General features: G+C 41.5%; 1 protein-coding gene across 1 annotated transcript; it reads right to left on the reverse strand.

Moving 5' to 3' along the window:
* Nucleotides 1-548: 548 nt before the first annotated feature.
* Nucleotides 549-3731, reverse strand: LOC120529009 (E3 ubiquitin/ISG15 ligase TRIM25-like). Its single transcript, XM_039753070.1, has 2 exons — nt 3222-3731; nt 549-750 (listed from the first exon to the last, which is right to left on the reverse strand). The coding sequence occupies exons 1-2, from the start codon at nt 3713-3715 to the stop codon at nt 549-551; spliced, it is 696 nt and encodes a 231-aa protein (XP_039609004.1). The 5' UTR covers nt 3716-3731.
* Between the last annotated feature and the right edge of the window lie 9516 nt (nt 3732-13247).

Consider the following 13247-nt stretch of genomic DNA (forward strand, 5'->3'; position numbering starts at 1 on the left):
ACAATCCCCATTACTCTATACTGTTGACCCCAAGTATTTAAACTCATCCACCTTCGCCAACTATACTCCTTGCATCCTCACCATTCCACTGACCTACGTCTCATTCACACATGTGTGAAGGACAAAGGACACTCATTTGAGGACATTAACATCCAGATATTGGATAGAGAAGACAAGTGGTTTGAGAGAGGGGTGAGGGAAGCTTTGCATGTGCAAATCAACAACCCCTCACTCAACAGAGGTGGAAGTCTTAGGCATAACCTGTCTTCAGTTTATCATGCTGCCCTTTCATCCATCCCCTGGAAAATCAGGCCTAATTTACACCTCCACCAGGTGGCCCACTCTTAGCGACCCACTCTATGAAGGTAGGAGGAGCTGTTAAAAAGGTGTGACTGTTACATCTACCCACACCTCCCCCTTCCTTTGTCTTACTCAATGAGCCTATTCAGGCAGTGGCGGTTTTTGATATGGGAGACATGGGCCGTTGCCCAGGGTGGTATCGTGGTGGGGGCGGCATTATGGACATAGTCATTTTTTTTTTCACGCGCTCATGCTGCCCCGGCATCATGCCAGTGCATTTTTGGGATTGCATGGGCACCGATCAGTTTTCTACTTCCCATTTGCGGGGAGTAAGGGCGCCCTCCATTTGTGAGGTGCGCCTGCTGCTTGCCGCACAGGGAGGAGAGGGGCGGGCTGGTGGTGGATTCTCTGGCTGGCTGGCTGGCTGGAGCAGCATGATCTAATAACCAGCTCGCAAAATAAAACAAAATTAAAACAAATAAACAAACACAAAAGCACCAGACATTATGATATAGACTTATAATTTGCACCGATGTGTTTTCTAAATTCTATCACACCCATATATGTGGGAACTGAGCGCGAGGGCCCTCAGTGTGCCTGCTTGCTGGTGTTGCTGTGCTGAAGTCTCACACACAACCTGTCGAAAGAGGAGGGAGGCGGGGTGCTTCCAAATAAAGCACATTTCATTCATAATATTGTCAATCCAAGCCCATTATGACACAATGAATTTTTCCTGGGTTGTGCAAAATCACAGAAGAAACACCCTATACAAACTGAATCTGTGCACTAAGGCGTAGGTCAATTAGTTTACGTTGTGGTAATTCTCGGGTTGGGGGATGGGTGTTGATACTGGAGTGCAAAATTAACACAGATGGAAGATAGACAAGAAAAGGTCAAAGCCATCAGGTGCTCAGTTTAGAAAAAAGAGAAAAGAAGAGGAGGAGAAACGAGCAAAAGATAAAGGTAAGCAGATGCGTCATTGGATAATGGCAGGTATTATGCATGACATGTATCCTGAAACAAGATAACATTAATTAGTAGGGATAGGGAAAACTTCTGTTTATGTTTTGTTAGCCACTTGGCTATGATAGTAAACAGTAGACAGACAGTAGACACTGGTGTGGTGTAGAAAGCTGAAAAAAAAATTATAAACTTAGAAATAAGAAAACGAGACAGAGAGAAAAGAAGCACCCCTATTCAACCTGTTTATTTATTTTAAGGATTTCTTTTGATTTCACCATGGTTTAGATGAGTTAAGTGCTCTTCCACCTCCAAGTCATTAGATGGGCGCTCCTTGCGCAAGCAGCATAGAGCAGCGTACAGCAAACAGGAAGAATAAATCCTCCTGTGTGAAGCTGATGCCAGCTCAATGCGTGTGCTCTTTATCACAGGTTAGTAAATTCACCATAAATGGAGTGCACATTACAGGCTTTAAAACGGTAAAACATCGTCAATTAGATTTTGAACATGTTGATAAAATGATTTGAGTTAGTAAGAGTGTTTTTGTATGGATATATATATTTGTGTGCTAACTTACTAATGCAATTGACTCACCTAGTGGAGAGTGGTAGGCAGGGAAAGTTAACCCGAAATAATAATCTGACTGCAGCTCTGAGAAAAAAAGGTTTATGTAGTTGTTAGTGACCTGGTGAATTGATGACTGGAGATGGTACTAAAGTGAAAATTCTTTACATTATAACGAAATATTTTGGTGCTGTATAAATGTAAAATTTGATTTTGTCTCTGTTAGACATTACATTTCCAATAGTTTGTTTTATTGCATTGATTTTGTTCAGTGTTTATTAGAACACACCTTGGGCGTCGAGGGGGTGCTGGGGTGGTGCCAAAGGGGTGTTCACCCAGGGCACCAAACCGGCTAGGACCTCCCGTGTATTCAGGACATGTATGAAGTGAAACTAACCTTATACATTTTCTGACACATGAAATCAGTTTTGAGTCCACAGAGAAGTTGCCTGTTCCTGTGCATTCAGACACCTGTGTGACGCTGAAAGTCACCAAATACACACCTGATATTGAACAATTACCTCAGGAGAAGAAAGGACAAGGGTCACCATAATTGATTAATGTCTCAGGTCAATAATAATCAATGATTACTCATACTCATACTTACTCCTAATTTTAATAATGTGTTTTATGTTTGATTATTTTATTTTCTTCTTCAAACTATTGGACTTTCTGTCTTAACAACATATACATTTGACAATTTTACAATTAAAATTCAAAGTAATGTGTTCAGAAATAAAATTTTGCAAAACAAAGTTTTTGTATTTGTTCAAAAAATATTGAAAAATCAACAAAGATTAGACTAGTTATTTAATGTACTGGAAACATGTTAATATAAGATCAAGTTAATGTGTTTCAGTGGTTGTTGTATATGAAAACATGATGGGGTTAGGTTGGCATGCTGAGTAACTTTGCAACATTACCTCAGCACACCAGTACTAAAAGGTCACCTCTATTCAGTCTATATCATATTAATTCATGAAAGACCAGTTCCTGTCTGTAGGCTGTAGTTTGCTCACCACTGCCTTAGATGTTAAAAAGAAAATCTGATCAGAGCACAAAGAAACTCCACCTTGTGTAATGAGAGCACTCAGCTCTTCATGGGCAATATTGGAGATCTCATCCTGGACTTTTCATACTTTACACTCAGTCTCACCAGGGCAGGCTCCAGGAACCTATTCTCTGAACTTAAAAAATCAGGTTTATAAGATAGATGCCTAAATATCTCTGTTACAGTAAATTTAGAAATTCCTTAAGTCAGTGTTATTCAAATAATTTTCTTTTAATACTAAACTCCACTCACCTCTTTTTCTTCTTTTTCTATCTCCAGCTCCACCATTTCATGATTTTTATGTCCAGTCACCACACACATCAAGCAGATGCACATCTCATCAGTTTTACAAAATAACTCCAGACTTTTCTGATGTTTCTCACAGAGTTTCTCCTTTAGATTTCCATCAGGATCGACCAGCTTGTGGTGTTTCAGGGCATCTCCTTCATAGTGAGGCTGCAGGTGAGTCTGACAGTAGGAGGCCATGCAGGTCAGACAGGACTTCACCGCTCTGAACTTCTTCCCAGCACAGATGTCACACTCCACTTCTCCAGGGCCAGCATAATTCTGAGATGGAGGAGGATGAGAAGAACTGAGTGCCGTCTTCTTTAATTTCTTGATGACTTCATTCAGCAGAGTGTTTATGTGCAGTTCAGGTCTCAGCATGAAGATGTGTCTGCACTGAGGACATCTGCACTCTTGGCTCTGATCCCAGTAGTCCTTGAGGCAATTCAGACAGAAACTGTGACCACAATGCAGTGACACTGGGTCATTCAGGATGTCCTGACACACCGAGCAGTTGAACTCGTCCTGTGATACAAACAGCTGAGCTTCAGCCATCGTCAGTCTGAGGAGAGGCAGGCAATGAGAATCAATCAGACAAACAAGGAAGTGACTTGTGAAGAAACGAAAGTGAAAGTTTCTCTGTGCTTAGTGAGGAGGAGGAGGAAGAGGAGGAGGAGGAGATTTGAAGAGAAAGCTGAGAGCTCACAGAGAGAACATCTGAAGAGACACTGAGGGTGAACAGTTAATGTGAGACAGGAGCTCAGAGAGTGAAGACATACAGTAACAGGGCCTGCTAAAGATTAATTCACGTCAGTATTTCTTATTTATTTACCAAACACTGAAGTTCACATCAGACAGACTCATTTACAAATGGAATAAAATGACAATAAAGCACAACACATAAATCAGTATTTAAAGCTCTTTATATTACCATGCTGGTACTTTGTTCATGCCAGTAATTTATCACCTTTTTCTCTGAGGCTCCCAGCTGTTAGACTCCCATCAAGGTGACTGAAGCCCATTTTGATTAAAATGGCCACCAATACTTAAATTAATATACATGTTCTGTATATCAAAATGGATGACAGACATTTCTCTTTCTCATATTTACATCTGGATAAGAAATTATGTTTTGTATTTAAATGACAGTACAGTAACCCAGCCACAGGGGATATAGAAACCAGTGTTTTTTCATGCTGGTCCCAAGCCCAGATAAATGGGGAGGGTTACATAAGGAGGGGCATACAGTGTAAAATTTTGCAAGATCAACATGCGGACAACAATACAGATTTCCATACTGGATCGGTCGAGCCCCGGGTTAACAACGACCGCCACCAGTACTGTTAGCCAACAGAGTGCTGGCGGAAATTGGGCTAGTTTTGGATGAAGGAGGAGAAGAAGAGGGCTTCTATTTAACTCCCACCTCACTCAGCCTCAGCCCACCTTCCTTTGTCTTCCTGAAGGTTCTCTAAGGAGTCCTCCCTTCTCTTGCACATCACGCTATTCTCAGTCTTGTCCCTGGACCTGCCTACCTGCCTCAACAGCCAATCAGTCACTACACTGCTCCCCCCTCAGCTCCTTGCCCCCTCAGCAATATGAAAACTTCATAACGGCTGGGCAGGTGGATGTGCCATGTTGATCGTCTAGGAGCTGAAACAGATGAGGAGGAGATTCTGGACTCTGCAACAGCCAGAAGGTCATCTGGGTCAGAGAGGCTCAAGACAGCACTGGAATGAGATGCTGGGGAACTCGTAGATGCCTCATCTATTGGTTTTACCAATTAAGGCTCCTTTCCTGATGGAAAAAAAAAACTAACTTTTTCCATGGTGTGGCAATTGCACCCCGTACACCACCACCCCAGCTCTCTCCAAAATCTAACAAGGACCCACCTATGAAAAGTCCAGCTTTGGGTATTTGCCTTTAATTCTTTCAGGGTAATAAACCCACATGCGATCCCCGCTCTCTAAGGGCCTCTCCTGGACTCAAATATCATAACGTGTCTTCTGTGCCATACCAGATGCTTGCATTTTCTAGGTCTGATGGTGTAGATGCATTGTTAGGGGGAAGGCCCAGCACAATGGCAGTGGACGTTCTAAATTTACGTCTTAACAGAAACAATGTGGTTATGCAACCCGTGGACTCCAGCACAGCAGAACAATGCGCCATTAAAATTAAAGGTACATTTTGATCCCAGTTCCGCCAGTCTTTATCAGTGACAATGGCCACCTGCATGGTAAGGGTGCAAATAAATTGCTTTGCCAATCCATTACTTTGTGGATACTGGGGTGTGGTATGGGTTTCCTTAATTCCAAGCTGGGCACAAATAGCCTGAAACACTTTGCTTTGAAAACTGAGCCCCTGATCTCAATGAAGTTCGGCTGGGACTCTGAAATGATTATTGATGCCCTCAGTTAGCCCCTTTGTCACGGTCTCTGCCTCTTGATTTGGCAAGCATACACCTCTGCCCACTTAGTGAAGTAATATATGGCCTAAAGCACGAAAAGGTTTCCTCTGCAAGATTTTGGGAAGCAACCCAATATGTCTGTCCCTACTTGTTCCATGAGTTTCCCAAACTTTATTGCTAAAACTGTACTAATGATTGTCCCAGGGGGTCCTTCTTGTCTGTGCAGGGGTCACACCAATGACAGAAATCCTCTCTATCCCAGTGACAGTGTCTCCAGTAAAAGTGTTGTGGAGATGTTTAAAAGTTCTTGACACTCCAAAGTGTCCTGCCCCTGGGGCTCCATACACGTGTTGCAGAACCTCTCTCTGCAGCTCCTTGGACGCTACAATCTGCCATCGCCACTCACCAGTTGCCATCTTTCACCATCTCTATTTCATGACACCCTCCTTGATGCTCAGACTGTCCCACATGGAGCAGAGCCACTTTACTAGAGTGCTCTCTGGTGCCACCTTGTCTCTAACCAACTCTTAATTTTTATCAACTCTGGATTTGTCTCTTGGTACTTGCACCACCCTCATTTTCATTTTCAGGCAGAGCAGCAAGGTTCCTCCTCCTTCAACTGCTTGGCCTGCTCCTTCTACCACTCTTCCAGTCCAGTGCAGTACTGGCAGTCATTCTCCACACAGGGTCTCTGGGACAGGGTGTCTGCATAGTGGTGGGTGCTGCCCTCATGGTACTCCATTGAGAATTGAAAAGACTGAAGATACGTCAGCCAGAGGGCCATTTGTGTCTCTGGTTCATGAAAATACCACAACCTTAGAATCAAATGAAAATTAGGAAAAGACCATTTATACTGGATGACAGTAAATGAAAGGCTAATTAGCCTCCATTACACCTGATCAGGTACTCCTTACTTTAGGACATGGCCAGAGGTGGGATAGGGTCTCGTGCAGATGACTTGTGTTGATCATAAGTATACATACATGAATACATATTTTGTACATCGATGGCACTCACTGCCCAAGTCGATATTGAAAAACCGGGGTGGTAAAGGACAAGCCTATGGGTAAGAAAAGCTATCAATCAAAGTCAAATTCAGCAAATCAGGTTCTTGCTTTCAGCCCTATAACCCTCCACCTACTTTGCTCCAATCAGCAGCATTAGCCTTTTTGAAATATCCCCGGGTATTATGGCTGCTTGTATAGTTCACTTCCTTCCATGTTGTCATAACTCCCTGAAGCCAACTACTGTGGCCCTGAAGTGCAAAGCAAAAAAATCAAAATAAATTTTGCAACATATTCCAGATATAAGATGTCACAATCTGAGATCACAACGCATGTTTGTATTTGTGTCTTTCAACTTGAAGTCAGTGACTTGCGATCTCACAACCTTAAAGTCGCGTCCTGACTCTTTAACGTGCGGCCAGTGCGCAGCTGTGGACCAAACCTGAGCTCCGCCTTCAGCCCCCACCTCCCTGCAGTGCGCATTCACGCTGACCTCAAAGCGCAGCACCGGTTTAAACCAGTCGGGCATTCCGTGAAGCGCGCGTGTCACAAAGACTTAGCGGAGTGAGCCTCACGTGAATAGCCGTCTGCTTACAGTCGAGGCTCAGTCGGTGCTGCGATATCAAAGTCTCCGTTGTTAACACATGACGGGCTGAGACAGTTCACGGTTATGTGCGCACACTCGGGAGATTTAAAGAGCGCCGAGAAACAATCATGGAGAACATCAGTGATGAAGACATCGACGAGAGAGTGTCAGTGCACTATTATGGGATGGCGTGGTAAAGTAAAAGACACGAGTGACAGACCATCTGAAGATGTCGAGTCTTTTTGAATTGATGTAAAAGTGAAGAACAGATGACAGAGAGAGGCGCCGAGCAAGAAGCAACACTTGAGTTGGGCGATTGGCGCAAATCTGTGACAAATTCATCTGCTGAATAATCGACGTTAACACACACACTCCTAAATGCGTTAATTGTACAATGTAACACATTGTTAATGAAGCAGCACCATTCAATCCAAGTCTATTAGTAGTAATATCGGGTCCCCAGCACTAGATCGTTATTATTACATTACTAGCAAAATACCCGCGCTGCGCAGCGGTGAAGTAGTGTGTTAAAGAAGTTATGAAAAGAAAAGGAAACATTTTAAAAATAACGTAACATGATTGTTAATGTAATTGTTTTGTCATTGATATGAGTGTTGTTCTCATATATATATATATATATATATACTCACCTAAAGGATTATTAGGACCACCATACTAAAACGGTGTTTGACCCCCTTTCGCCTTCAGAACTGCCTTAATTCTACGTGGCATTGATTCAACAAGGAGCTGAAAGCATTCTTTAGAAATGTTGGCCCATATTGATAGGATAGCATCTTGCAGTTGATGGAGATTTGTGGGATGCACATCCAGGGCACGAAGCTCCCATTCCACCACATCCCAAAGATGCTCTATTGGGTTGAGATCTGGTGACTGTGGGGGCCATTTTAGTACAGTGAACTCATTGTCATGTTCAAGAAACCAATTTGAAATGATTCGAGCTTTGTGACATGGTGCATTATCCTGCTGGAAGTAGCCATCAGAGGATGGGTACATGGTGGTCATGAAGGGATGGACATGGTCAGAAACAATGCTCAGGTAGCCCGTGGCATTTAAACGATGCCCAATTGGCACTAAGGGGCCGAAAGTGTGCCAAGAAAACATCCCCCACACCATTACACAACCACCACCAGCCTACACAGTGGTAACAAGGCATGATGGATCCATGTTCTCATTCTGTTTACACCAAATTCTGACTCGACCATTTGAATGTCTCAACAGAAATCAAGACTCATCAGACCAGGCAACATTTTTCCAGTCTTCAACTGTCCAATTTTGGTGATCTTGTGCAAATTGTAGCCTCTTTTTCCTATTTGTAGTGGAGATGAGTGGTACTCGGTGGGGTCTTGTGCTGTTGTAGCCCATCCACCTCAAGGTTGTGCGTGTTGTGGCTTCACAAATGCTTTGCTGCATACCTCGGTTGTAACGAGTGGTTATTTCAGTCAAAGTTGCTCTTCTATCAGCTTTAGGTGAGTTTATATATATATATATATATATATATATATATATATAGGTTCACAAAGAATGGTGTGAAAAGGGAAAAACATCCAGTATGCGGCAGTCTTGGAGCTCTTCCTGGTTTTCTACGCACTGCGTTGACAGTCAGTTCACGTGATTACGTGGGAGGCGTGATTATGTCACACGAAACTCCACCCCCATGGCTTTCGTGCTTAACTCCATTACAGTAAATGGAGAAAAATAGCTTCCAGTTATAACTGTTACGTGTAGAATTTCGAAATGAAACCTGCCCAACTTTTGTAAGGAAGCTGTAAGGAATGAGCCTGCCAAATTTCAGCCTTCTACCTACACGGGAAGTTGGAGAATTAGTGATGAGTCAGTCAGTCAGTCAGTCAGTCAGTGAGGGCTTTGCCTTTTATTAGTATAGATTATGACTTTCATTGTTACCACTTACTATTTATTATGACTTAGCAGCACATAATTAGCTTATATGCCTTACTTCCACATAATTACAACATACTATGCCATTTGTGCAAGTTAGTTTCTGATGAATAAGATGAAATACCCCCCTCTAGGTATTTGGTAGCTTTTAACTAGAAGTGTTTAACAAGTGTGCCACAAGTATGAATGATAAAGTTTAATGTCAGGATTTATTAGCAGCTGCACATCCCCTAATACAGTATGGAATGAGTGGGGTCAGGCGCGAGTCACAGGGACCACCCACCTCGTCACAGCAAATTTTTCTGTGCATGCATCACATGGACACACACGGCCACACACTCACACACAGCAGAACACAAACAGTCGGACTGGCGAGCAACACTCATTGGCCTCAATACCTAAATTTATTGCTATATACTTAAGAATGCAATATTCACACATTACTTTATTACTTATTATATTAAGAAACTATTTGTGCTATACGTCTAAATGGGTTGAATTCTAATTAATCAACATAGATCTCAGCATTAACATTTGCAGTGCACCATCCATTTGGAATGTATTTTAAAACGTATATAGTAATAAAATACATTGCATTTGTCTTTGAAACAGATGGCATACCACACACATTTGTAATACAGTAGTACAATGCATTACTTCAACTGTTTGTGATGTGCCATCTGGTGGAGTGATAAATGCAATGCCTAAATCTATGCTATATGCCATTTGGTAGAGATGTTTTATTTGCAGAGCCGAAGTCCCACAAATCACCACAGGTTTAGACCAGCAGTTGTGTGCCAACAGATTCATAATGGAGGTTTACAGGCAGGCATTGTACACAGTATTCTCACTAACTCCCAACCTTAAATTCTGTCAAAAAACCGCTGGTGTACAAATGCTGTTCAAGACCAGTGGTGATGTATGGTGCTGTAGTTATGCATGAGCTGGATGATATTGATTCAGTATGTCATTCATAAAAGCAGTTTTCATGTTTTTTTCTGTACCATCTGTTGGAATGAAAAATCCAAATGCATTTTTTACTATAAACATCTGTGAGACTCCATCTGGTAGAAGGACAGAGACAATCCGATTGGACAGATACTCAGACAGATATACAGATAAGTTTACTTTTATTAATCATAAACAAGAAGATCTTATATCTTCAGAACATGCAAAACTTGAGATATGATCAGAGGAATTTACAAATCAAAAGTTACCAAATGAACAGATTTGACAAATATCACTTGCCATTATTTATTTATTCTTTTTTTTTTTTTTTGAAATTTTATTAATTTTATTGCAATCATTCCATACAAATCAATCAATTTTTACAAAAAGTAAAATTAAGAACAATTCGGCCCCCACCCCTGAGAGAGAGAGCAAGGCAAACAGAGTAAAATTTAAGGCTTGTAAACATACCTAAAATAATAAGTTTGATAAGCCAATAGAGATGAATGCAGAAGACAAAGAAATACAGAAATAATTGCTTCCTCTGTGCTTTAAGAGCTTATTTTAAAATATTACTGATTAGATCCTGCCATCTTTTGAAAAAAGTCTGTACGGATCCTCTAAATGAGTATTTGATTTGTTCCAATTTCAAACAATATAACACATCGGTTTCCCACTGACTTAAAAGAGGAGAGTTTGTGTTCTTCCAGTTTAGCAGAATAAGTCTGCGTGCCAACAGTGTAGTGAATGCAATCACAATTTGTTTGTCTTTCTCCACTTTAAGCCCCTCTGGAAGAACCCCAAACACAGCTGTTAATGGGTTAGGAGGGATTGTGAGTCCAAGGCTATCTGAAAATTTCTGTCCAGAATAATGCTAATTTGGTGCAGGCCCAGAACATGTGACTTAGTGAGGCTGGGACTTGGTTGCAACGTTCGCAGGTTGGATCATGCCCTGGATACATTTTGGAGAGTTTTAGTCGAGACAGATGTGCTCGATATATAATTATGAGTTGTATAATTGTATGCTTTGTGCATATGGAGCTCGAGTGAATTCTCTGCATTGCTACTTTCCACTCCTTTTCTGATATGTTGAGTGAGAGATCTTTTTCCCAGTGTCCTCTTGGATCCCTGAAAGGAAGGGATTGTAAAATGATTTTATATATTGTAGAGATGGTGTCTGAGTCCTTGAGATTGAGCAATATTATTTTGATCTTTTTTTAAATTTGAAGAAACTAATATATCATTGGAACTGTATTTTACAAAATGAGAATCACTAATAGGCCATTTATCTCTTTGAATTTAATACCTAATGTAAGAGCCAATCTTACAAAGTTAAAGCTTCATCACTCATATTAGTGTTTGCTTAAGTAGAAAGAATATAATTTTCATGTATGGCTATTAGAATATGATATAGTCTTCTAGCCCCTGTATATTATTATGAGATAGAACTTTCTTGCTATAATCTGCAATCCAGTGTGTTAACTGAGTCCGTTTGTGGTTTGTGTTTGGAATTATTCCCATAGCCAGCAGGGACTGAGACGCCTGCCTGAAAGGAAGCCAACTGTATTATTGGAGTGTCTCGATTGTGACATAAACTGTTGCTAAGTAGAGGCGTGTCTGGGTATGCGCGGCAGTGAACATGTCAGTGTCCAATCATAGCTCAAGTAAAGTTACCGGGAGTGATCTGAGGACGGATTGAAAGCCAGAGAAAATTGCTTAGTGAACTATAAAGGCGTAATGAAAAGGCAAGATCGACTTTCTGAGCTTATGACTGAGATGGAAAGCCTTAAGGACACAACTGTTAATTTCACCGACATAGCGCAGTTGTTTGAAATCTTTCAGGAGACGCACAGTCAGGCTGAAAAATTGAATGAAAGGGTAATATTTATACTAAATAAAGGAAGTGCAATTAAAACACAGAAAATGGTATTCGCAGAAAATACTCTGGAATGAATTTAGTGACGCTACAGTGGCGTGGCTGAAGATACGATGAGACCTTTAGCACCCTCATCTGATGAACAGTGTCGACGATTTTTCTCTTTCTCTTCATTATTTCCCGGACAGAGTAGGAGTCTCACACCAGATAAAATTAATCAGTAATATACACTTTATTGCACCTAGACTAGAGAAGCCCTCGTACAGGAAATTCTTTGCTCTTTTATAGCTTACAGAGTTGAGCAAAATGACATTATTATACCAAAAATAGAGGCGGTACATATTTCTTACTGCTGAAAAATAAAAAGAAGAAGTTACTTATTTGGAGCTTTAAAACAGGAACTATAATAAAAACTGGTTAGGGCAGATTCTAAGACAAACAGGAACTATAATAACAGACTTGTTGCTGGGCAGATTCCTTTGACCTGCTCACCCAGTACACTCTGTACCTCATACAAGGGTATACATAGAAATGTCACATACACATTTTGTAACTGCTACATGTCACAGGGACAAGCTGTATTTTTCCATTCCACACTCGACCCCTTTGAGCAGAAAAAGGAATCTGGCAGGTCAAACTTCGGAATCACTTTCAGGGGCCAGAAGAAGAACCTGTTCTTGACGTAGGAGGTAAGCTTTAGATAGAGCAGAATGGAACACATGAGCAATTAGACAGTGGACAAGAGGAAGTAAGCAGCAAGAGGCAAGAAGGAGTAGAACAACTCCAACAGCAAGGGAGACAAAAATAGATCTGAACCATTGCCCCCAGGAGCCAAACATAGAGGTGAACCAAGAATGGAGAAGGAGGGAAAAGACAGAAGAGAGGGAGCAGGAGGAATTCGAGAAATGGAAGGAGTATTAAAAAGGGAAAGTAAGCAAGGAAGAGAGTTGGAGGAGTTATGGGACAAAGGGAAGGGGTGGTTGCGAGATGGGGACGAGCAGTGGCACACACATAACAGTCGGATTGATTGAGCTGACGAGCTGAATACAGGACCCATTGCAGCCAACGGTTCCGATCACCGTACCCAGTTTCAACCTCGAAGGTGGATTCTATGGAAAGGACGGACAGAGAGGAGAATGGAGAAGTAGTATTGGAAGAAGAAGAAGCGTTAACAGGAGAAGATAAAGAGGAAGAGGTGGGGAATTGGAGTACACCTCAATCTTGAACTTTCCCAACAGATCTGTACCAGAGACATAGGCACCAAGAATGTAGATGCCAGAATCATGTAAAGAAGCATTCTTAATAGTAACTACTAAAAGATTGCATAAAATAGGATTATTGCCTTTACAGGT

Source organism: Polypterus senegalus, chromosome 4 (genome assembly GCF_016835505.1).
Source record: "Polypterus senegalus isolate Bchr_013 chromosome 4, ASM1683550v1, whole genome shotgun sequence".
Lineage (NCBI taxonomy): Eukaryota > Metazoa > Chordata > Cladistia > Polypteriformes > Polypteridae > Polypterus > Polypterus senegalus.